Source organism: Pelobates fuscus, chromosome 12 (assembly GCF_036172605.1).
Source record: "Pelobates fuscus isolate aPelFus1 chromosome 12, aPelFus1.pri, whole genome shotgun sequence".
NCBI lineage: Eukaryota > Metazoa > Chordata > Amphibia > Anura > Pelobatidae > Pelobates > Pelobates fuscus.
In genome coordinates, this window is record NC_086328.1 from 75780900 (window position 1) to 75807206 (window position 26307).

General features: G+C 36.4%; 1 protein-coding gene across 2 annotated transcripts; it reads right to left on the minus strand.

The window, feature by feature from the left end:
* Positions 1-1801: 1801 nt before the first annotated feature.
* Positions 1802-24951, minus strand: SLC29A2 (solute carrier family 29 member 2). 2 transcript variants are annotated; one of them, XM_063438379.1, is made up of 13 exons: positions 24912-24951; positions 21471-21551; positions 20829-20910; positions 19402-19586; positions 17889-18028; positions 17080-17214; positions 11450-11547; positions 7317-7404; positions 6459-6574; positions 5838-5943; positions 5651-5736; positions 4491-4690; positions 1802-3631 (listed from the first exon to the last, which is right to left on the minus strand). In XM_063438379.1, the coding sequence occupies exons 2-13, from the start codon at positions 21497-21499 to the stop codon at positions 3520-3522; spliced, it is 1377 nt and encodes a 458-aa protein (XP_063294449.1). In that variant the 5' UTR covers positions 21500-21551; positions 24912-24951; the 3' UTR covers positions 1802-3519. The 2 variants fall into 2 exon arrangements, with proteins under 2 accessions (XP_063294449.1, XP_063294448.1); XM_063438378.1 differs by lacking the exon at positions 24912-24951 and having other exon boundaries at positions 21471-21774.
* Positions 24952-26307: the final 1356 nt, after the last annotated feature.

Genomic DNA, 26307 nt, shown 5'->3' on the forward strand with positions numbered 1-26307 from the left:
TCATGTCTCTAAACGTCCTGCTGATTTCAATTACCTTCATATGATATTGTGGTTTTTATCATCAATGAAACGGATAACTATTTAGAACCTAACCAAAACAAAGTCCCTCAGTCCGTGCTGTTACGTATGCAATCCAGATTGAATTTGTTGAATATTTATGAAAGAAGCAGAAGATATATTGCTTGAGAGTAGCAGGGAATTTTAAACTGGACTGCAGCCTTTCATTTAGCCATACTACTTTTGTATCAGTTACCCAGGCAAACTAAAGTCTTGTTTTGATTTAAATAAAATTGTGATAGGTGTAGCCAAGTTGATACACATCTAGATAAGATTCTTTTGGAAACATACACTGATTAACGTCCTGCTTTTTTCACTTAGTGGAACCAGCAGACTTGGATTTATTGACTACTATAGCAGATGGAGACCTTCTCAGGATTTTCAGTGGGATCTGGGCAAGTTGATACCAATTTTATATAATTGAAACATTTACATTTACCTTCATTCCTCTACTTAATTTATTTGTACGACAAATTCTCCTCTCTGTAACACCGGAGATTTCTGCTCACTATTTCTCTTCACAACAGATAGCAAAACAGTCAGACAATGAATTAGCTGTATATTATTCATTTGTGTTTTCTGAACATCCTTGATGCGATCTTACATTAATACTGTGTTTTCTTCGTTACGCTAGATCTCTATGTTGTCTTTACGCCAAGTAAAATTATAATTAAAATCATATTACTCGTATATAATGAAAGTTATACTTTTAATTAAAGAAACGTTGTTAAAACCTCAACTACTTCAACAGAATGAAGTGGTTAGAGTTCCGGAAGTTCATGGGTACTGGGCCTTGCTTCACTGATGAATGGTTTACTCCCTGTTTAGTACAGGTGCTCGCTCCTTGGTAGCCTGCAGCCTCTGATTACATTATGGCTGAGGTGGAGTTATGCTGCCACCTTACTACCTTCGAATTCCTACCAGGGATTGGTGGGGAGGGGTAATTGGCTACGAGTTGATGCTCTCTGCCTATTACTGCCTGCTACCACTGATATATATATATTTTTTTAAAATTTGACAATTTTTATTTATTTTGTCAGTAAGCAACGTATTCAGGGTACAGAAAAGAATGGGATTATAGTTAATACGATTAGATTTGTACAGTTGCTCCTTATACAGGGAGAGGGTACATAACAGAGGAGGGGGGGGGAGTGCATCACAGGTTGATACAGACAAGATTTTTTGTAACAGTAACATTAAATCCACACACTACATCTAACAACATATCAACATCAGCATCCCACGGGTGGCAGTGGCAGTAAGCATATGCAACTTGGGTATGTTGAGGACATATTTTGAGAGGCAAACCAGAAATCTGCTTCTGGAGGCCAGACTGCATACTGAACACGTCTGTTAAAAGGTGAGTAAACTGTTTAGCAGTGATGTGGGATGCAGTGCTCATGAACTCCAGGCATCATAACAATGTCAATCATTCGAAGTAGTGTTGGTACCTGCAGTGTTACTTTAATGATATATGTTAGAATGATTGTGTAAACATAGTGAGAAACAAATGAAGAAGTAAAACCATGATGAGTCATTTTGGTTGCTAAGAAAAAAAAAATATTATTAATCCTATTTGTTACTGGATAGGTTTTAAATTCTTATTATGGGAGGATTTTGCTACTTTTACTGATTTTTTTTTTACATTTTTCTCCAACTTTATATATATCACTATGAACAAACATTACATTGTGATATTGCTAAAAAAAAAGAATGGACAATCACGAACAACAAAATGTTTTTTTTATTTGCTAAAAAATGAGCTTTATTAGTATAAAAATAAGTTGCCAAATAAAAATAATACCTAACATTTCCAGTTTTGGCTCCACAGTGAAAAACATAACAGACGTTATATCACTTACAAAATAAATAACCTAACTTGTTGGTAAGATCACACTCATCAACAAGACTTTACTCACCAGAAAAGGCTACGATAAGAACACTTAACATCCTACAAGGCAAACATGATTTTAAGGAAATTATTAAAATCATTATAAGCCCTGTTTCCTTTCAAGCATTCAAATCTAAAAATTATCTAAAAGTAAACACAGTTTCAAGCACCGAAATATAACCGATATACTCACAAAAGTGTGAACTGTCAGGAATTCAATGTGGAATACAAAGTCAATTTCCAATATTAGGGCACATTAGCTGAACTGCAAAAATTGTCAGCGTCAGCTAAGTTTTCAGTTTGGCTAGACTGCGCCGAAATTTAAAGTCACTATGGTATCAAATTGAATTCATTAATATTCACACTTTAGTGAATAATCCATTAAATTTCCACTTGGTATTAAATTCAGTTTTAGTCTTTTGCATACTTGAAATGACAACATACATTTGTTTTTATATTTTTTCTTTCCAACTCCTTTGCATTTTTCTGGATATCTGAAATACTAATGGTAAGAAAGAGTAGGGAGAAGTACCATATGATATAATACGGACTGTTAAAATCAAGGTCACATGATATAACTCAGGGTTATCCAATCAGACCTTCATGATGTAACTTGAATACAGTTCTGACAATTCACCACCATATCTTGGTTGACAAAGAAATTTGGGGAATGAAGCCACACAATTGTTGGAGTGCTAAGGCTGGACAAGCTTAATAAAAAATGATGCTGTAACTATTTAGACACGGCTGCAGTAAACAGAAAAAAACTTTGTTAAATCAGATTTAAATTCTGATATTAAAAGCATGCAAACTTCTATAAAATATAAAAATTATTTTAAATTCTACAGCACACCATAGAATTAAGCATACACGGTGGATTCCCTTCAGCTGTGGTACTAGCAAAATTATTAGGAATACAATGTTTTCCTTGCAAAGGTAACATTTCTATTTTTTTTTATACACATTAAATATTTTGCTCACTACGTGCAACTGCTCTCCCTTTAAAACGTAGCTACAATAAAATAAAACCCAACAAGTTAAAATAAAATCTCCAGTTGTGTGTAACTTTGTTCTTAACACCATACTGCAGATTAACAATAACACATTATATAGAATATCTAACCTTTATTTAGATATTCCTGCCCTAATTTCCCTATTTATTTAACAAAATATTTGAAAAAATAAGAAATAATTTTGATTTTTTTTAGGGAGAATAAATAAATCTTATAATAACATAGTTCTTCCTATATAAAACTGGTAGCAGCTAAGACAAATCACTGAACTGTGAGAAGCCAAACAGGATAAATATAAACATTCCAATGTATCTCTTTTCCATAGCTGGCCTTGCAGTGAATAAATGTGTTTGGGTTATCTGTAAGCATGTTTCAGGTGACAGCCATCTGTATCACTGTGATTCCAAGGCTTTAACTAACAAACATCAACATATTTTACGGTGGAATGTATCGATGAATATAAAATGGCAATGTCTGCAAAGATTATCCATGGTACGATATGGTTCAGTGATGTAATGGAGTTGGATCCTTTGTAGTTTTGTTCAACCAGCCTTCTGCTTATAACAAAGCTTTCAAAAGGAAAGATAATCCTGCTCCAAGAGAGAGACCCAACGCAAGGAAGAATGTCATGATGGCACCAGTCACCTCACTTTCATGGGGCAACACTTTCCTGTGGAGGATAATGTGAGCTATAATTACCTATTGTAAGATGCACACACAATCTGAACCATTTATATCGCTTATCCTGTGATGTTAATTTATTCTTTTCATGTACACTATACATCAAAAATAAAGAATATGACTACATCAAAATGCATTAACATGTATTCATTCTATACATACTTGTGCCTATCTACATGTTTACATATTATGTATACTCATCCCATGGCAACACATGTCCAAAAATAAGGAGAAAGAAACAGATACCATTCCCCTTCTGATATGAAGGAAAATCATACATTGCCGCCCCCCCCCCCCCCCCCCAACTTTAATAATGGTATGACTATAAAAAAAAACCTAACATTTATACCATCAGATCGTATCCTGGGATGTTTAGTGCTCATGCTACCTATATGAACTCACACTACTTTGCACTTCCATACTCTTTCAATGTGAGCTCATTTGAGTATCCAAACTTGTATTTACTATTTAAGAAATGCCTACTCTTGCAACATAATGCAGAGTAATATACGTAAGTACAAGTCTGAGAATCTCCATTGCAGTGAAAGTATAAATGATGGCATTGCATTTTCACACAAGCATTTTATTAAAATTTGTATTACCGCAGTCACAACATTTTAAGTAGATACTAGATTTAAAAACATACTTTGCTTGCTGTGGCGTATAACTCTGGAAGGCATTGATATCCACTACAACAAAACCAATTAAGTGGTTATGTTTATAGTGCAAATAAACATAATTTTACACTTTTTTTATGTGTTCCTGAAGTTGAATGATCCCAGTGCTTATCTAAATAAGATAAAATCATGAACCCATATTTCATGTCTACATAAATAGCTGTCACTTACTTGGGCGCCAGGCACATTGGGAGAGATATGCAGTAGCCGCTGCTCATGGAGAATAGAATCATGAAGATGATGAACCAGGCATCATTTGAGAAGATGACCGTGAGGTAGTTATGGTTGGGGATGTTACACAACATAAATAAGGGAATAAATATTATGCGGCAGCACGCAAGTAGAGGGAGATATTTACAGTCAGGACCTGGCTGTGGATGAAGAAAGAAACACAGTAAGAACATTAAAGTACAACACCATGCAAACATATTACTTATGTAATGATAAAATGTTAACTACATATTATACTAATAAAATAAAGGTATAGACACAACACATTTCAGCATTTAGCTTTTGTGCTTTACCTACAACTCAAAAAAAAAAAAAAAATCAAAAATCAAAAAGGATGCTCAGGGGTAGGGGCAATGCTGAAAATAAGCAATTCAGGTGTGTTTATGAGTAAAGGCTATCCGTAAGAATAACTATTCTTCTTTAGACACTATCAAAAGAAGAGAAAAATAGATTTTGCAGATTTTGGTAATGAGAACTGTAAAAGCCCTATCATGGAAAATATTAGGACACCTTAATAATTAGACCCCTTGTTAAATAAGGAATTGATTCTTGCAACTCGAAGGCATGTTTTTTATATTTATTAGTGTAAAGCTAAACATATTCACTGAGATAAGTCTGCCTGTACATGTACTTGTTGAATGTGCACACTCCACGAGTCCCCAGGCAGTCTCCCTCACACCTATCTACAACAGAGTCTATGCAAGGGTACTGTATGTTGTGTCTTTAATGGACATTATATTTTCAAATGCAGTTTGCTTTCCGCAACTCCATCTACTCCATTTTGTGAACTCACAGGACAAGTAATATTTAGGTGTCTTTCAGGTCACTCCCAGATCTTAAAAAAGATCCCCAAACCACTACACTTGGCCACATATGGATCATAATACCACATTGGGCCACCATCACTTTTTTATGGGTTGACTTCTGGCAGTCCACAATTACTAAAATCCTTGACTACTGAGGGCACCATAACATGTTATATTTCACAGGGCTATAAAAGTAAAAATGAGGCCAAACATAAGGTAACAGGATAAAAAACTAGGGATTGGTAGAAAAAAAGAGACCCTAGCTGGAGGGTTCTAACAAGGGAGGATACTTACCCACAGAGTGTATGACGTAATGCTTCGCCCAACCCAATCCATAATGTTAAATAACAAGAAGCAGCAAACAGGGTTAAAAAATTTTGCTAAAAAATAAAAAGAGATAGAATCACAAATTAATGAGACTAAGATGATGCACACAGCAATAAAGCATGGAGCAGCTAAAAGAATGATCTGAGAAACTTACCCCATGACTCATTTTCGGTGTTACTCCTGACATTTGCGGTAATTGCAGGAAACACGGAAAGAGTCACTGTAAATCCAATCACTAAGGTCAGAGCCATTATCCAGATCTGGGAAGACAAAATATACAATTGTAATAATTATAAAGGGGTTATTTTCTGGATTACAACTACTAACACTTGCTACTCGCCTAAAGCTGGAGAAATGCACCAAAAATGCAGTGCAACAAATATTGGTAACGGCAAGGCCTTGATGCTCCAGCCTTATGACAGTTACTTAAAAAAGTGGTGTATTAACTTTTCATGAGTATTTCTGCTTTTGCCAATGGCACCTATTTATCCTCCTATTTGCATCAAAATGTTTCTTACTGTAAATTTTCCATCACATTAGGTCACCATTAAAAAGGGAGAAAACTATCTAAAAGAGGAATAGAAGTAGGGAAGAGACAGATTATTTTGGCACTAAAAGAATGTGGGAAAAGGGTATCAATGTATTAAGAATAGAGTTTTATAAACAAGACAATGTGCACAAAACTGCCACAAACATGAAAGTCAAAGCATAACTTTTTATATTTAATCCCCATGGTTTTTGGAATACCAATATCCATTGACGTCAGTGATCTTACTTTTTTTAACACAGCACAGATGGAGACATGTTGCTTTTCTTCAACGGCTGCACAAGCTTCACCATCCTTCAGAAGGAGAACTGCTTTCTTCTCAGTTCCAGTATCTCCATTTATCTCTGTTAGTAAACACAAGCTAAATTTAAACACAGATTATCCATTCAGAGTGTTCAAAATTTTAAGTATGAAGTTACTTGTCAAGCCTCCAAAAAATGTGTATGTGTTTTACACCTGCAGCAGTAAGTGTCAGTGTGTCTGAATGCAGAGGTGTATTTGTGTGAACTTTCACTATATAAATGGAAAGGTGTATTTGTCATTGGTTCTCTCCATCACCACATGACTGCTGCCCCAAGTCAAATATCAACATCCACATTTGTCTGGACTCTCCCCAAATCACTCAACGCCTCTTTGTTACCCATGAGTCCTGCAACCATTTCCTACTATTCTACATACTTCTCTCTTTACATTGTTCAGTGGTCCACCCTGCTTGCTTACCGCTTGTAGTGAATGGGAGTTTTGTGTTTAGTATGACAAAGAATACGAATAATTTGCGCTCTAATGATCGCTGAGAAAGATATGTTGAACAGAACAAGATGAGGCAGCCTGATGTGGATATGCCTATTACCACTGTCAGCAGCTCAGGTCCTGGAGCCTCCTTAAACCTGAATGTTGCTACTGGCTTCTTTCCCACTAAATAACATGTGGTATGCGACAATAAGTAAACTAATACGTCTTCCTCTGGAAAGCTTGCCAGGACTGAATTTTTACTTTCCAATGGAGAATGAACCTTCTGTACAGACATGTAAACATTTTGCATGGTTACTGTTTTCATTTAATTGGGAAAAAAAAGTTACTCTGTACCTTTGTTTAACAGTTCCGTGTTTGTCTCTACTTCATAATTCTTAGAAGTCTGACTGTTAGATTTGGAAAGATAAAACTGTGCAAATTCCTGCACAAATGAGAAAGGAAAACAAGAAACAATAACTAAGACTAATTAAACAAAATAACCACATATTACATTTAATGAATTTAAATACACACAACAGCAAAAAAACAAACAACACTTGTTTTGAAAGTGCTTATATATTATGAATGTAGACCTGATTTGAAGCTGGTCATGAATTCATGAAATTCCAGTACCTGAATTTTACTTAAAATAAAAAGATTATCTGTATTATTGCCTCTTTGTGACATAACACAGTATTAAAATAAGTATATTCCATAATATCTGAACTTTACTTGTTTTAATGCAATGCGGGTTGAGGATCCACCCCCACATGTTTGGAGTAACAGGAGGTGCAGAGTCTAAGTCTACTCCAGGATTTCCACAACAGGTTAATTATCTCACCTGCAGCTAACAATTAGGTCTAGCTGCTCTTAAATAGACATCTGACTAAAGGAGTTTGAATAATGTGCTTGCAGAAAGGTATTCCAAGGATAGTGCTTCTGTTTATTATGTTATGGTTAAAAAGCAGGGTAGCTGCTGAACAGTAGTCAGGCCTACATACTGAATGCTTAGTAAGAGCTCAAGCTGAACAATGTTTTCTTGTGTTGTTTATTTTGTATAAATCACTATCCATCAATAAAACTGCATGGCTAAGGGGTACAGGGACACTGCACCCAGACCACTTCAATGAAATAAAGTAGTATGGGTGCCTATAATGTTCCTTTGATAAAATATTCACTTTGACTTAGTTGATATTTCACTGAAATGCCAACGCAGTCAAAAGATATAATAAGCAGGCACTACACTTGATAAAAGGCAGAGCTACCACCATCATGTTGTAACTTTGTAATTCCATATGGTCTTTGTAATAGAGTACAGCATTGAAGTGGGCTCCTGGCAGATAAAGCACCAGGTGCTTAAGAGTATCCACACGATGGCAGTGGCTGCAAAGGACCAGGTAAGTACAACCTACCATCTCCTGCACCTTTGAGCCACCACATTTTGCAATGTCGTAATCTTGCAAAATATGCAAATACCCCCAGAAGGGGACAGTGCTACTTTAAAAACCTCTAACAGTGTCTGTAGGACTTGGTGCTTTAAGGCAGGGTATTTGGATCCAATTCCCGTGGCAACGTGCCTGAAGCATTAGGTTACAATACATATAAGTAAATAACTTTTTTTTCAATGCATCTCTAGGCTTACCCTTGCTATAACAAAATGGCCATGTTTAAGTCCTCTTGATTAGAAGCAGTTACTCTGACCACAAATTGTGCAGGAGAGCAAGAGCTAGTAGTGTATGCTTTCAAATACTGCCCTTTAGGACTATTTGAGACCTTCAAATTCTGCATATTATTTCCAACTAAAGAGGGCTAAAAATTTCTGCCTTCATTGAGAAATGGTAAGCTGAGAGATGCAATAAAAGTTATATATATGTATTCAGTATAAAATACTACACAAGTAATAATAAAAACGGTTAACGTTTTTTCTTTAAGCCACTTAACAATTCTCACATCTAACAAATGTAAACAATAAAACAAATAATATATTATCAGTATTAGAAACACAACACTGCCAAAATCCATAACAGTAAAACACAGATGCTAATTAAAATATTTAAATGAAAAGATACTTAGTTTTTTATGTTATGTTATATTAACACCCATTAAAAGTAATCCTTGTTTAAATTTGTGTGAAATATTGCATCTTCTATCCTGTCCATAGAAATTGTTACATTTTTGTTATAAAAATAAACACAACAGCATTCTACAGCTGCATGACTTGTCATACACAGTTTAGACTTGGACATCCAAAGACATACATTTCTCTCTTTTGTCCTAATGCTACATGTTTTTTTTTTTTATCTAACTCTTTCATAGTAACCACTTCAGCCTTCCTCTCAAATTTATATCCGTAGAGCTGCAACAAGGATGCACAGACTAATTGGTACCTGCATGTTCGTCAGGATTGAACCTGTATGGCTACCTACATTCACTAAATATTCTTATCGGCAAGCACCACCATTTAGCTTTGTTTGTTTTTAAATAACATTTCCTGTGTATGTAAAGATTAAGGAGCATGATGTCATGGAGGGTCAGTACTGCCTTTGACTCACCTAGCAGATTATAGATATACAGGAGATTACATAATTTGCTCCATAGTGACAATTATAAAATTTATACACACGAGGCAATGGGGTATCTGCTCTACATGAAGAAGCCTAGTATTTACATTACCAATCACAATGTTAGTATACATGCTTTCAAGTATCATTTACTAGGTTCGCTATAAAACATTGAATGTTATCTGTACTTAAATTTTTTCCACACACATTCTATAAGATTACAGCCTTGAGACTGGAAGGGACAGGTCATTAACATAAGCAGATGCTCACTCCCCACTTGGTAAGTCTCGAAGGGCCAATTAATAGTGCTGTAAACTATAGTATAGATAAAAGTCCTGTAAGTTTTTGAATTGTAGACATTGACACTACAAGGTAAATAGTAACGCTTCAACACTTATCTTTAGAATGCATCATTATGAAAATGTTACTATTAACCTACATCAATAAAAAAATAAGGCTTAGCAGGTCTGTGGACTGAGTTGTCTCTCATTTATCACCAATTGTTATGCTTTGAGACGCCTTATGAATTGTAGGTTGTTTGCAATTCTGAAATATTTGAAATTGGAAAACCTACAACAAATATTTTCAATTATGCATGTGCTGTGGTTGTTATGGCAACTCCCTAGCCGTTGCTACTGGCACTGGCTAGGGAGTACAGGCACGGAGCGATATGACACAACAAAGCCAGCGTTGGAGTGTCATGGAGAAGGTTTGTTCTGCTAGGGACAACGAGCACAGGAGGAGAATGGACAGACCTACGTTGGGTGATGCAGAAGTGCAACACCAACCTCTTTAATGAGATTGCAGAGTGGGAACGGATGTCATGATGGTTTCCCTTTAACCCCTTAAGGACACATGCCATATGTGACATGTCATGATTCCCTTTTATTCCAGAAGTTTGGTCCTTAAGGGGTTAATTCACTTTGTTTATGCAGTCCAAGTCACACATTCCCTGTATGTGGCCTACACAATTCCCTACACATTTCCTGTAAAGAGACATCTAATGTTTAAACTTCCTTTATTGCACAATCTGTTAAATTTTGAATTTCTTACCTCCTGCTCTGTTAATGGCCGGTAGGAGCCACCTTTGTCTGATTAATAAAACTTCTAAAGCATACACCCTATGCAATCAGATCTGATTGAGAATTAAAAAAATGTTTCCTTGCAAGCTGTGTCAGTCACAGCCAGGGGATATGTGGCTAGGACTGCATAAACATAATCTAAAGTGCTTTACTTCTTAAAGGGCAGAAAATTGAGCAGTAAGACTGCAGGGGCCTGATCTATATATTAAAGTGGCGTCATTAAGCTAAAGTTGTTTTAGAGTATGCATTTAAGCATCAATACTCTTCATCAGGGGTTTCCAACCCAGTCCTCAAGTACCCACTGCCAGTCCAGGATTTAGGGATCACCATGTTCTGTCTAAAGTGTTTTTATTCCCATAAAAACACCTTAGACACAACTGGGTAATCCCTTAATCGTGGACTGTTATGGGGTACTTGAGGACTGGGTTGGGAACCACTGCTCTACATCATAAAAATCTGCTCCTTAGCAAACCTGCCAACTCTGACATGCAATGCGGCTAATTAGGTATGTGGAAGAAAGGGGTCATTAAACTTTGCTGGGGAGGCTCAAATGCCACCAACTCCTTAGATGCACCCATTTGTAAGTGATTTTCTTGCAAACTTTAAAACTATCCAGCTGGCTTTATTTGATAGATTTCCTACCTTTGCTTTTCAGTTTTATGTGTAAGACAGAATTCAGGTCATGGGATAACAAATAATTTTCTATTCTCCATTTCTAAGACCGTCTCTCCACCCAGCTGGTGAGGTCAATGATATTTTTTATAGTCCTCTGGCATGTGATACTATGCAATATATGTTATAAAACATGATATAGGAAACACAGATACTGAATTTTCATATTTACCAAACGATATAGTAGCAGGTAACATGTGATAGAAATGAAAGTCCCAACACACGGAGTGATAAAATAGCCCAGGGCTGTGGTTCGATGATCTGCCCCACCTGAGGGAGAGAGATGTGAAGACTGAGGGAGGGAGGAGGCATGGGATACCAGACAAATATTGCAAATGTTTGGAGACAGATTCAGAGAGGAAACTATGACCAGAGGTAATAATCAGGATGGATGTGATGCAAGTTGCAAAAAGTGAATATCTGAGAAAGAGAATTGCATAAGCAAAGTCTAGTAAGTTGATGGGGAAGTAACAAAAAGAAAAAGAGGCATAAAGAGAAGGATGACATGACTGGAGAACATAAAAAAGGGGGTTAACTCAAGGATGGGAAGAAAATATGCTTGCATAAAGTTCATGTATGTTGCAGGTATTTAGTTTGCTAATGCAGTAATGCAAAAATTAGTTTCTATTTCTAAATTTAAAAAAAGAAAAAGAAATGATGCGTGAGAAAAACAGTTTTGGTTTAGGTAACATGAATTCTCTTATTCACAAAAGTCCCTTTAATAATGAAAGTAGCTAACAATTTGGGTCCTAAAAAAAGAGCAAAAACTCATCACTAGAGATTCACCAAGATATGTAAAATTTTAGACCAAAACAACTGAGCTGGAAACATAGGTGTATTCTAAGTTGTTTTAATTTCTGTTATTTTGACCTAAAAGTTGAAATTCACTGGCCAATTCCTAGATTCCTGAACAACTTAGAATGTCATAGGCGTCAGATAGTTTAGTTGGGTATTGCAACAACTACAGAACCCTTTCAAACCTAGGAGCTACAGATTACCTTTCAAGCCATCCACTCAGCCCTTCATGATCCGTAGGTAAGTGAACAACATTTCAATAGTGTGTCCATGAGAAGCACTTAGCATCCAGTGTTAGCATATGCACAAACACATACACAAAATTCCAATTCTGATGCAAATTTATTCTAAGTTCATTGAAACGAGATCTTGCATACTGTATTTATTTCCCAATCTCATGAAAATGATTGTATGCTTTTTTTAGTCATGGAAGACAAGAACAATTGCATCTATCACTGTGCAAATTTGGTAATGACAAAGACAGAAACATCAGACTGGGCTGTCTATTCAGTTGTTAAAATTAGGTACGTATGGAAATAGAGGAATGAGATATAAAGAAACAATGAAACGAGGGAGAGAAAAGGGAAGAGAAAATAAATCTGCACAGAGACAGAGTTAGCCTGAAATAAAATCTGTCAATTTGCCAGTGTTATTTGGCGTGCAAAAATCATCTTAATTCTATCAGGGTGAAGATGAAGTATTAAACCATATGGGAGGCAAAGAAAGAAGTGGTTGAAAGTGCAGGACAATGTCATAGACCAGTGCTGGCTAGCTTTCATTTAAAAACAAACAAACCTTAATACAATTTAATCACTGCAGTATTAAAGTACTTTTTTTGTAGGTTCATTTATAAATTATTAAAGATTTTATTCCCTGTACTTTTGAACACAGAACACAATGGACTTGATTTAATTAGAGATGACCATCTTTATGGGGAGTTTATTTATCGTTTCCGAATGATCAAATAGACGTCATTAATGGAAAAAAGTCAAAATTTGATCAGCGCTAAAAATGCCACAAATATGGGGGTGTATAATAAATAGGCAGCACACCTATAAACAGGGGAGTACCCTCCAATCCCCTATGGATAGTTAGAAATAGAACAACAAAAAACTAAAGAAAGGGTGCGCCTTTAATACAGAAGATTATATATAAAATATAAGCATAAAATAGTTATAAATAGAGTCCAGGATAATAGTCCACAATAAATAAGGGAAATTCCTGTAGGACAGCGGTAATTCGTCTCAGATGTAGGTTTGTTTTTTTCAATGCGCCATATGGAAAGAATAACAAAAAGAGAGGAAATCCAATGGTACAGTCGTAGATATAAATGGATATATAAGAATATGTAAGTATTACTCACAATTTCCAGAGCTAAAATCCAGCTCTGGTATGAAATGCGTGAAGTGGAATGATCCCCACTCAGGGATATATGGAGTAACAGCTTAAAGTTCAGTAGTCCCACGGTGGTTCCAGCCAAAAATAAAAAGATAAAATATATAGTGCTCTCTGCTTTAACTGGAGTATAAATTAAAAGAAAATATAAAATGTACTCACAATATATTGAGCAGGCTTATACTGCTCGGTGTATGGCGTTTGGGTGGTATAATCCCCACCTAAGGATTCTTTTGGCGTTTCTTAGGATGGTGAAAACCAAAAAAAGTCAGGTTAAAAGATAGAATAATAACTGAAAAAAAGGAAAGTGGCAACTAAAATATTTAGGGCCAAAATTCCTCTATTATAACAATATATAAAATATTTAAGACAATCTCTAGATGCATTTCGCCAACAATAGGCTTCTTCAAGTAGAGTATAATACTCTTCTTCTACTTGAAGAAGCCTATTGTTGGCGAAACGCGTCCAGAGATTGTCTTAAATATTTTATATATTGTTATAAAAAAGGAATTTTGGCCCTAAATATTTTAGTTGCCACTTTCCTTTTTTTCAGTTATTATTCTATCTTTTAACCTGACTTTTTTTTGTTTTCACCATCCTAAGAAACGCCAAAAGAATCCTTAGGTGGGGATTATACCACCCAAACGCCATACACCGAGCAGTATAAGCCTGCTCAATATATTGTGAGTACATTTTATATTTTCTTTTAATCTATACTCCAGTTAAAGCAGAGAGCACTATATATTTTATCTTTTTATTTTTGGCTGGAACCACCGTTGGACTACTGAACATTAAGCTGTTACTCTATATATCCTTGAGTGGGGATCATTCCACTTCACGCATTTCATACCAGAGCTGGATTTTAGCACTGGAAATTGTGAGTAATACTTACATATTCTTATATATCCATTTATACCTACGTACTGTACCATTGGATTTCCTCTCTTTTTGTTCTTCTTTCCATATGGCGCATTGAAAAATACAAACCTACATCTGAGACGAATTACCGCTGTCCTACAGGAATTTCCCTTATTTATTGTGGACTATTATTCTGGACTCTATTTGTAACTATTTTATGCTTATATTTTATATATAATCTTCTGTATTAAAGGCGCACCCTTTCTTTTGTTTTTGTTAGGCGTCATTAATGGTTTATCGAAAAGCTGATAATTATCAGTTTGACTATCAAAACCAATACATATAATTTTTATTGAAAATATTGGGGCTTTAATTCCAGTTATTGGGCCCCTATTGGCCCAATAACTGGTCTTACTGGATTTGACAACTGAAAGTTGTTGATAAATGTTAAATGTACATATAAAAAATTAAAATATATGACACTTAAACCCATACACACACAGACAAAAAAAAAAGACTAACGAATATGACCGCCATATTAGTATATGGGACATTTAATAACTTCCTTATGCTTCCACCAATCATGCGGCTGCTTGCGGCACATCTATTAAACTGTGAGCAGCCAGCTATTGTTGCCAAGTTGGTAATAAAATCCGGTGCGTATTTGTCTTTTTTATTTTATTTTATTAGTCATGTCAGTTATTACAGATTGTTATTTGCTCTTTTGTGGGGTTAAGTAAAAGAAGAATTAATTAAAAAGAAAGGAGACATCTAAAAGGTAAGTATGATATTTGTTTAACAGGTTTTCGATTTATAGTGTCACTGCCCACTATTATTAAGCTGAGGAGAGTTAGGTCATTTTTTTATTAAGGGAATTGGGAAACTTGCCTACACTTTTTTTTGGGGGGGGGGGGGGGGGGGTGGTGGTCAATGGTATATAACTCCACCCATTAATCACTCCCTGCAACCAAAGCATTTCTATATTTTTAATTAGCTCCCATTCAACACACTAGGAAGTCCCCCTCTGTTTATTAAAATCAATAGCGCACAACTGTCACCCATACGTGGAAACTGGGGGGATACTAGGATGCCCACCCCACCCCATTTACTAAGCAATAGCACCCACTCGCCCTAATGGGTGAGGGTCTCGAGGCACACTAGGATGTCCCCTCTACCATTTACTAATCAATAGCTGTCAGCCACGGGTTGAGTGGGGGACACGAGGAAGGTCCCCTATTTATTAATAGCCCCCACTGCCACCCATGGGTTGGGGCTGAGAGGGACTTTAGACTTTATTTATTTAATAGAGTCCCCACCCGCTGGCCAGGGATGAAGTTGTGGACAGTAACCCGAGTCACTGACTTCAGCTGCTTGAATTTTGAACGATTTTGATTTCAAAAGGTAAATTAAATAAAAATCAGCTAAAAGAAAGTCAGTAAGTATAAAATGTTATCAGGCAACAAAATTAAAATGAAACCGAAAATCTGTGTGTGTATATATATATATACACACACACACATATATACTGTTATTTTTCCCCCAGGCTTTTTCCTACATGTGATGTGGCCATGGTTACCCCAAAATAAGATTTTATAAGATCTCGTGCCCATAAATTAAAATTAAGCTCTTATGACAGATATCAGTTTTCTAACCATCTGGCTTGACTCATGTTATATACTTAAGTGTTTCTTCCCTAAATACTATTAAGAGCTCATATTTAAAATGTATTTCCATCACCGTTACTTTCTGCTCAGAACATGAATCATGTTTTCAGTGGGTGTTACACTTCCTGTAAGACACACCTCTCCTGAATACCCCGGTTTGGGAAGCATAGACTTGCTTCTCATAACAGGTTAACACTTTATATCGGCTTTATGTAAAGAAAATTTATCTGTTCTCTCTCTCTCAATTCTCAGATTGCCTGTACAAAGCTGCTGCAATAAATCACTCTTGTTATTTTTTTGCTCAAATAATTAATGCAGAAATTCCACTTCAGCATTAACATTATCAGTTTTCTCAGCATTAGAAAGCTGCTTCAAGCAATGAATATGGCTATAATATACGGATAAAACTGATATTGCTAATGCAGAACTTGAACTTTTAAATTAGCAACATGGGGGCTAGGCTGCACAATACTCAGTGGCTCGAAAATTGTATATCCTAGAAAGAAGCGACAGTGTCTGCATCCTAATTGTACCATAACCACTAAATCTTCATGTAGTGGCTATGGGGCCTACATTGATCTTTTAAATAGGGATGGGGGTAAACTTTCACTTCAAATGTCCTTGCTGAGGAAACCACTATCAAAACATGTTCATGGTGTTGCATAAATCAATCAAAATGTATTTTGAAAACACATCACAACATTAGCAAGCAGGCCATAAACGGGTAAATTCTGTAAGATAGTTAAATCATCCTGCTTCACATACATTTACAAATTTATGGTCATGTAAAGGGGAGGGAGCCATGAAGCAATGTTCTTGGCTACAATACTAACAGGCTAAGGCACAACTTTAGTTTTATCCATTTACATTAATTAGAGTAAGATGTACAAATAAAGTAAATGGCCAGTCTCACAAAACAGATCTAAATTTCTGTTACATAAAGGTTTACAGACAAATATATGTTTACCGTCCTCATTGTGTATATAAATACATCATGTTAAGGTTTGAGAAAGCAAAACGAGATAAAGCAATCAAGTGAAATGTAGAGAAGTAATGGGGAAAAAAATAACTTAAATACTGATATACTCACTGGACATTGACAGTAGCATAGCCACAGCAGCAAACATTCCAGCCATTCCCTGACCGCTTAGCAACATACTGCTGTATTTCTGCGGGAATAGAGCCAACAGACCAAACAGGCTACCCTGTAATATAGCACAGAATGCTGGAAAGGGAAGTAAAAAGGAAAAAAATAAGGTTCATTGCTATAGTACAATCAAAGACACATATTATGTAAATCGTACTACAAGACAGAAACAAATACTGCAGATTTTGAGAGCCTACAATGTTAAAATACTGTTATTTTATGTAGTAGAGAAAAAAAAACATATAGCTCTATGAAATGAAAAGGGGCTGTGTCTAGCACATCATTTTCAATATTCATAATGTGCAATACAGTGTCAATTTTTACAGCTTATTTTGATTTAGTTTTAGACAAAGTCTTTTGACTAAAATGCCATTTAATTTTAGTCACCTGAATATTTTTAATTTTAGTTGGCAAGGTCTACAGTAGATTAAAGAATAGTGTCCCCAGGTAAAGTAACAAGCAAGAAAGAATATTTTTGCACTGGGGTTGAATGAATAGAACAGGCAGGGTTACAATGTAGAATACTGCAAAAAAATGTTTTGCAAAGGCTATATAAAATTGAGCATGCAAAAATAGAGCAAATTTTTTTAAACAAAAACTATAGAATGCAAAATCATGCTGGTGGTTAGATGGTTTTTTTCATCCTCATATTCAAGTCTGACATTGTGGCCTTCATCAGACTAAGAATATGTTGAAACATAGTAACAGAAGAGAATCTATATTGTAAAAATAATTAAGAGAAAACTCGTTACCATTGATAAACCAAACAGTAGCCATTGTGATGTCAAAGAAGCTCTGTGCGCTCATTTCAATTGTAACCAGGACAGCAGTGACAATAAAGAGGAAAAGGATCGATACCATGCTGCCTACAATTCGGACTCTCTCTGGTATACTGTGGAGGAGGGAACAAAACAGACTTGCTCACAAATGCAGATTATCTGACAGTATACAATAAATAAAGGTTCAACTAGTTGAACAACTATTAACCCCTTAAGGACACATGACATGTGTGACATGTCATGATTCCCTTTTATTCCAGAAGTTTGGTCCTTAAGGGGTTAAACAAGGAAGAAGAAACTACTACAGCATTTAAACTCTGCAAATGTATTCACTTAACTGGGGATTCTCAGGAATTCATCAGAGAATAGTAACCTTTAAGACAAATGAGCAAAACTGAAAATACACCTGCATTGGAAAATTATTGGCCTAAAATATGCCGTTTATTGGTTCATTTCGAATTATTTATTTTTTAGTAAATAATCCTGTTGCTTCATTTCGGGCATCATAAATAACACTGAAACACTATGGAAAAATGATGTAGAAGCAAAAACATCAAGAAAATGCTCTGAATGTGCGGTAAAAATTGGGGCACATAGTGCCACTCTACAATTTACAGTGATAGCTAATTTTAGCTTTGCAAATGAACTACATTTTGCAAGAGCTTCTAAGCATCATTGGAAATACAGTTCACAAACATCTGTGGTCCCAAGGTCATCAGTGCCTTGCAGCAACTATGCAAAAATGGAAATGAATACAAATGTGACTTTATTAAATCATGTATATAAAGAGGCAAATAATAAGACTGTTTCTTAAATGCCCCAAATTTTAACTCTCTTGCTTATTTCATCCATTAAAATGATACTTAATTTGTTGTTCTTCTATAATTTCCTCAATCCTCCTGCCTCTTCTCATTCATTTAGTTTCTCATTCACTTACTCTCCACCTTCCTACATACACTCTCAAAGGGTTATTCACTAAAATGTGAACTGTTAGGAATTCAACAAATTGAGGAATTTACATTTTTCGGCCAAAAAAAGTCAAACTGAAAACGTAACTGACTAGGAGAATTTATCTAGTTAAGCTCTTTTACCCGAAAATCTGAAGTTCACTTTGAAGTGCTGCGAATGCACACTGAAGTGAATAACTCTAATAGACTTAGGGTTTGATTCACTAAACACCAAACTGTAGTGGACTGAAAAGTGAACCACAAACCTTGTGCTTACAATCTTTTACTACAGCTGAGTTGAACAATTTTCCAAATCACCACTTTTTGCTTGGTTTATAATATGGTTTTCAGTTCACAAAAGACAGACTTTCAACCTCTCACAATGTATCCTATGCATTTTTGTTTTCCCTTTCAGCTACCTAGTTACTGACTTTCCTTATCCCACGCATTCCTTTTCAATAACACATTTGACAACAGAATGATAAAGATTGAAATGTACTGCTGTCCAGGAGATTAGACTATGCCAGAGTGTGTCTCACCATTGATAAAGGAATGAGTTGAGGAGTGTACAGAGAAGTAAGGGGAGCTGTGCCAGAAGCGTCAGCCAGTTGTTGAAATTAAAAGCATCTCCAGAAGAGTGGATCTTCTCTGCAGAAGTTTCATTGACATGCAAATCTGAAAAGTTCCCAGCAGGATCCTCAGGGTTCAGGCGAAACTGAAAATACTAGCATTTACAATACGCATTAGTAAGTGAGAAAAGAGAGGGAGGAAACAACCATCTCATCAAAATAAATTTCTGATACATGATAGAAATTATTAATCCAAAACACAGTGCAGTTAAAGACAACGAATGGCGGGTCTGAGAATGTAAACTAATGCGATATGCTCATCATAATGGGTCTAACGTTTACAGCATTGAGACTGCCAGTACTTGTCTGTGTCTATTTATATCAACATTTAACGAATGTGTGGGTACAAACCAAATACAACAAAGAAAAAAACAGGTAACAATTAAAATACTTGTTCTGCATTCTGGATTACTGCATAATTATAGGGTGTTAATGCAGAACTCGTGATCTTTCTGTATACATGTTCATTAGAAGACAAAAAAATAGGGTTCTAACAACCCAAGTGTGTTCATGCTTACAGAGAATTAAGAAAGGTAAATCTCGATGGTTTTAGAACCTAAACATATGCTAATAGCCCATCCAGAAAATATTACATGCCAGGACTCGATATAATGGCATATGTTCAATCCCTTGTCATGAAGGAGTTAAAGCTATTTTGAAAGATAAAAACTTGTGCACTGACCCTTCAAAAATGTTTACTCTATCCTACTCCTATAAACATAATATATTAATTCACTATTCAGGGTGATGGCAACCAGCTTGCAATATGTTGGCAAAAATAGTCAGCCCACAGTTTGCAGTTACAGTCTGCCATTGGTGATGTAAATCAACATTCCAATATCATACTTTATGAACAGACCTTTTATTTAATTATTTTTTAATCTGTCTTTCTACATTAACTTTTTCCATCAAAATTGTATTCCCATATATACTTTAGTGAGATCAAGCTACTAGCAATATAAACACAATTAATTAAATATAACTGAACGCTTAGTACATAACGATGTTTTATCAGAGTTCAGCTATGTTTTCCTTATGTTTATGGAATACCATATCAAATTGCTAAAACAAATTATGTAATTGCAGGAACTGATGTCTTCCATGTCAACTTAGTTGATGTCACAAATTGGATATATGGAGGTGACATTAGGGAGGCAAAACCACCCTGTAAAGGGCACTGACAATCACAGCTTATTTTCTTTTTTAAACTTCCGATGACAATTCCTATCAATACATATACAGCAGTTTGTATTATTCATTTCAAGGGTCTGTAGAAAGCACATATAGTGACCTATTATTTTTCACATAATGTACATAATTATGATTAAGCCACTTACAGGAATTGCGGTGATGAAAAAGTTCCAGGGCAGCAGGGTCCCCATGCCCAAGATGAAGAATATGACCGCTGCCATATGGTGTCTATGAAACAAAAATAACAGTTACAGAAGAGCTGCAATGGACTTAACCAGAATAACATTACAAACATTATAATAGTCTTGTCATCATCCTCTTCCATGGTAAACATATAGACACAAGTCACTGCATTCTACAGTACGGCAACACAGAGGGCACAAAAGGGAATTATGGGTTGCTGTCTTTTTGGAGAGTAAACATTAAACTCTAAAATTAAGGAGACAATTATTAATTAAATGGAAGGAAACTTCCATTTTAGAGTGACTGATAAAACAGGTTTATCCGGAAGCAGTCCCTTGCCCTCTGAGAAAGAATGCCTTTAGCTATGGAGGCAGAAAGGTTAAAGAAAACAAATGGAATGGGAAGGGGTGGGGGAGTGTTTAAAGGGAGAGAAACATACTGAATAGGATTAGCAAATCTAGAGATGGGAACAGGGGGGCAGCTATGAAAGGGAAAGATAAAAAACTAGGTAAGCTACATGCAGTGAAGATAATACAGAGGAGGAGAGGTTAAGAAAAACACTAATAAAAAAAAGACCGATGAATATCAAACAGTGGCACACTCACTTGTCGTTAGGTTCATCTTTCCGAGACATCCTGGAAATTGTACTGTAGCTCTCTGGGCTCAGGTCTATAATCCTTCGGAGACTGTCAGGAGCAGAGGAAAGGCTGTCACGTGGATATCTCCAAAAGCCTAGCAAAGACATTAATAGGCTGAGCTTGTACCAGCTCCTCCTCCCCATTTATTATTTATATCTCAGCTGCTTCTACTACTTCAGAATTGTTTATCTGCCACACTCCTTTCGTATATAATATTCTTACTATTCCTGTTCTCTCCTTTCTTATGTCCTGCCTCTCTAGCAATCTCTCATACTACTGCACTCTTCCCAAACTTTTCTCACTGTCCACATACTAGCTTTTTGTCCACCCCCTCCTCAATTTAGTTCCTAGTTCCATCCCCCTCCCCAAAACATCACACTTTAGTCAGCACTGCACAAATAAGACAACTCACTGATTGTAAGACAATGCTTCTAAATCTTTAATTAAATATTTAAAAGCATTTCATGTAAGCTAGATGAGTATGCTTATAGAAATGTGTTTTTATCAAATAACATTTAAAAAAAATTTCACACTCAATAAGTTCAATGTAAGTGCACTAAAACAAACATTTTTAAACAATCAAAGACAATCGTTGCACCCGAATGCTTTCATTCATATGCATACAGTAAAAACAACAGCACCAAATACACATAATGTACGTGGGTTTATTAATTAAATTTAACTGTGGAAAAAGAGAAATTAAATTAACAACACAGAGACAGAAACAGATAGGTATGGGTATTATAAAACTGTATTTTAGACTATGTTCCTCTTGATGTTCAACCATACAGAAGGCTAGCATACATCAAGGTATAGTTGTCCTCAAATAACATTCTGTATTTTATTATGTTTGTGGTATGGTGAATAGATAGATTTACAGATAAATAACTATCCAGGGCAGCTGCAATGCCAAAATACAGTCAATAGTGTTAACAGCTCAATTAAACATTGAATAACAAAGTGGAATGCATTTGTTCATTTTGGCACACATTTACTCAAAGGATCCATTGTTTTTCTGTGTAAAATTAAGTATGAAAAGAACACTCATTTAATTTTCCTTAGTTTATTCAGATCATTTCATTTACAACTAACCCACCACTAATTTGATGTAAAAAACACAATTACAGGCTTCTTGTGAGTGTGTGATTTACACAATATGCACAATAACACATTTGTTTAGAAATAAAACTATGCAAAGGTTCTCATACCTATGTTACAAAGAACAGTATCTGCACTCCCCCAAGTAATGTACGCAGCTCTCTCAGGTGTCTAATCATCTCTTTTCCTCAATAAACAAGGGCATAATTTATATGTTCTAAAGAGTTATTTGAAAATGCAAGGGGAGGAGTAAAAAATGATATGTGCCTACTGGTCCCGCTCAATTCCATGCCAATTACCCAATTTCTAGTACTTTAGACCACTCCAAGAACATTTTGAGAAATCTCCTCCTAAGTGTCTATTTTTCTTAGCAAGCAAAACCATGTAACGCAAACAGCTGATTCTGTTCCTTTATTTGTAGTTATCCACCCAACATACACAGACATACTAAGAAGTGTGAGTATGTGTGAGTTTATGGAGTGGGGAAGGGGAAGTTTGAAAACTAAGAGCAAAAACACATATATTAAACTAATAAATGTTAACATCAAAGGGACACTCTAAGTGCCAAAATATCTTTAGCTTAATGAAGTGGTTTTGGTGCATAGATTACGGACCTGTAGTTTCACTGCTCAATTCTCTGCAATTTAGAAGCTCAATCACTTTGTTTATGCAACTCTAGCCACACCTCCCTGCTGTGACTCTCACAGTTTCTGAGATCTGAGTGCTGCACATATCCCTTTAGATCTCTCTAAACTACTGCAGCTGAACAAATGCATCTTGCCGCTGTGATTATTGTGGTATCCTGAAGGGCTCAGACAGAAGGAGCTCCATGGAGTCTGAAAATAATCTTATTGGGTCTACCTCCATGACCCCTGCAGACAGTGATCAGTGCTGGGCTGTGCAGGTTGCCCAGCACCAATGCAGGAGCTGCAGGATGAGACAGAGAACTATATTTCATGCTGCAATCTCATAGCGCAGAACACTCTGCAATGTGCAAGGCCATATTTAGTGGCCCGACTGACCCATGAACTTTACACAGGGCTGAAAGTGAGCACAGCCCATTAAGTCCCCAAGGATAAACAATCACGCTTAGCTGTAGTGATTTTAAGGCTATACATTGCCCCACTGGGTCTGAAAAGACAGGGCCTCCCTGCATGTCCACCTGCAGATTATCATCAGTGCTGGGGTTTGCCAGCTGCCTGGCACTGATCACAGTGTGATTGGCAAAGGAACCGAGCAGGAGCTGCCGAATGAGGGAGATACCTCCCTCTCCTGCTGTAAACAGCCAGTAGATGGCAATTACAGACCTCTCTCTCTCACTGTTTTAGTTAGGTAATCCCTCTGCAGATTGCAGTGTTAACATTTGCATAAGGAATCATTTTATGGTTATGTGTAGTGTTAGGTTTAGGGGTAGGGTAAGGGTTAACTCTGGGTTAGGGTTAATACCCAGAGTTACAGATAGTGCATGGATATGGTTAGGGTAGTTATTCATGATTCAAAATTCATGTAGATACCAAACATATGCAGCAATTAACATTTGGAACTCATGATTTTTTTTAACTTCTCAAAAGTAGGGAGGCTGCAATTTGAAAAAAAAATAATAATTGCGAGTGTGTGAGAGAATGTGTGTTTGTGTCTGTCAGTGTGTATTTGTCTGTCAGTATGTGTGTGTCAGTCATTGAGTGTGTTGTGTCTGTCAGTGAGTGTGTTTCTGCCTGTCAGTGAGTGTGTGTGAGTATTGGTATTTTAAAATTCCCCTTCCCCCCTCTACCCTACCTAAATTTTGTAAAATATTACTTGTATTCAAGTCTGCAGCTGCTGGCTCTGCCCCTGTCTGCCAACATCATCAGAAGTGGTGGTCTGAGCCAATCAAAATACTTCAACATAGGATTGGCTGAGACTGTCAAGGAGGCAGATCAGGGGCAGAGCCAGCACAAGACAAACACAGCCCTGGCCAATCAGCATCTCCTCATAGAGATGAATTTAATCAATGCATCTCTATGAGGAAAGTTCAGTGTCTGCATGTAGAGGGTGGAGACACTGAATGGCAGTGCTGCTCCCTGTGCCGCACTACCCCGGAAGCACCACTAGCAGCAATCTAAGCAGTGGCCAGTGGAGTTATCACTAGGCTGTAATGTAAGCAATGCAATTTCTTTGAAAATACAGTGTTTAATGCAAAACGCCTGAAGGGAATGATTCTACACACCAGAACAAATACAATAAGCTGTAGTTGTTCTGGTGACTGTAGTATCCCTTTAAATTAACTATTTGGGTGACTGCCCATCGCAAGGGAAAGGTGTTTTTACTCACTATTTTCTCAACTCCACGGCTGGCCCTGCTTCCGTGGAGGATCAACCAATCCAATAATAAAAGCTTTTTTTTGTTCATGGATGAAGTGAGTCACAAAAGAGGGGGTGTGGCTCAAACTGCACAAATAAAGTAATTTAACTCCTAAATGGCAGAAAATTAAGCAGTGACCCTGCCGGTGCATCTATACACGATATACATCGAAACAGCTTCTGGTGCTTTGACTATTCCTTTAAACAAACTAAACAGAAATGTCTTCACACATTACATTTAATAAACTACAAAATAAAGAAATGTAACTTTGAATTACACGTGGGGCCTGGGACCTAGACGGCCAGTAGGTCACTATAGCATTATAAATGTACACACACTTGCATTCCTAACTCTATAGTGTTCTTTGAAAAAACCATAAACAAAAAAAACCTAAGGGGTTAATAGACACAGATGAATACTCCCTGTGAAAACATAACAGTTTTGCATAGTCTGAGTAATAAGTGAGTCACCTAAAAGGCTTTTCCCTTCCAGCATTTCCCATTCAAAATGTGCTGCTAGGTGTATGAACTATACTGTGTGCTGTAGTGTAAATATGTAAAGACAACACATGGAATAGTCCTATGGTGTTGAACTTTTACTGGACACAAATAAAGAGGAACTGTCACATAACTAAAAGTAACTTTAGCATAACTAAAAGTTAACTATTGGTTGCATGAGTGTTTTTTTTGGTTTTTTTTAAATCCTTTACAGATTACTTTATTTTCTATTGGCAGGCAAAATATTAGATGAAATAAGATGAGACTTGCTGTGCAGTACAGGCAGCACCAGGCAGCACACATGACACTGCTGAAGAAGGTATCCAGTACACATGCATGATGCAAACACTGCCATAGCATTTACTGGAGTAAAAGAACAAGGAACTGTCACTTCTCTGGAAGTAATCATACTGAAGTATAAGGTTACTTAAAGGAACATTATAGCGCTAGGAATGCAAAACTGTATTCCTAATACTACAGTGTCCCTTCTCCCTTGGGCACCCCCTTACCCGGCAAATAAATGGTTAAGTAACCCTTTTAACACTTATCTTATTCCAGTGCCCTGGTCCCTCTGCGCTGTATCGCTCTACGCCTCCTCAAACGTCAGCGATAAAGGGAACTTTATGCGCATGCACTGTATACACTGCGAGAGTATTAGTCATTACCCATAGGAAAGCACTGACTCAGTGCTTTCCTATAGGGGATTGGAAGACGTTTGACACCCTCATGCAAAGCATCAATGTCAGTGCATGTTATGTCACTCAAATTAATTTACTCATATCAAAACAGTTTTTCAAGGAATTTCCCATAGCACTGCAAGTATATGAGAGAAGACAGTGGATAGAGAGAGACAAAGAGAGAAATAAAGT

What these genes read in the sequence shown, in the direction of transcription:
- SLC29A2 (XM_063438378.1), bottom strand. Translation starts at nt 21,646, where the DNA reads ATGGGGAGGAGGAGCTGGTACAAGCTCAGCCTATTAATGTCTTTGCTA. An exon ending in TCTGTGCTGTGTTAAAAAAA is followed by an intron (nt 5,944 to 6,458) that starts GTAAGATCACTG and finishes TTGTCTTCCCAG; the next exon opens with ATCTGGATAATGGCTCTGAC. An exon ending in TTACGTCATACACTCTGTGG is followed by an intron (nt 4,691 to 5,650) that starts GTAAGTATCCTC and finishes CTTCATCCACAG; the next exon opens with CCAGGTCCTGACTGTAAATA.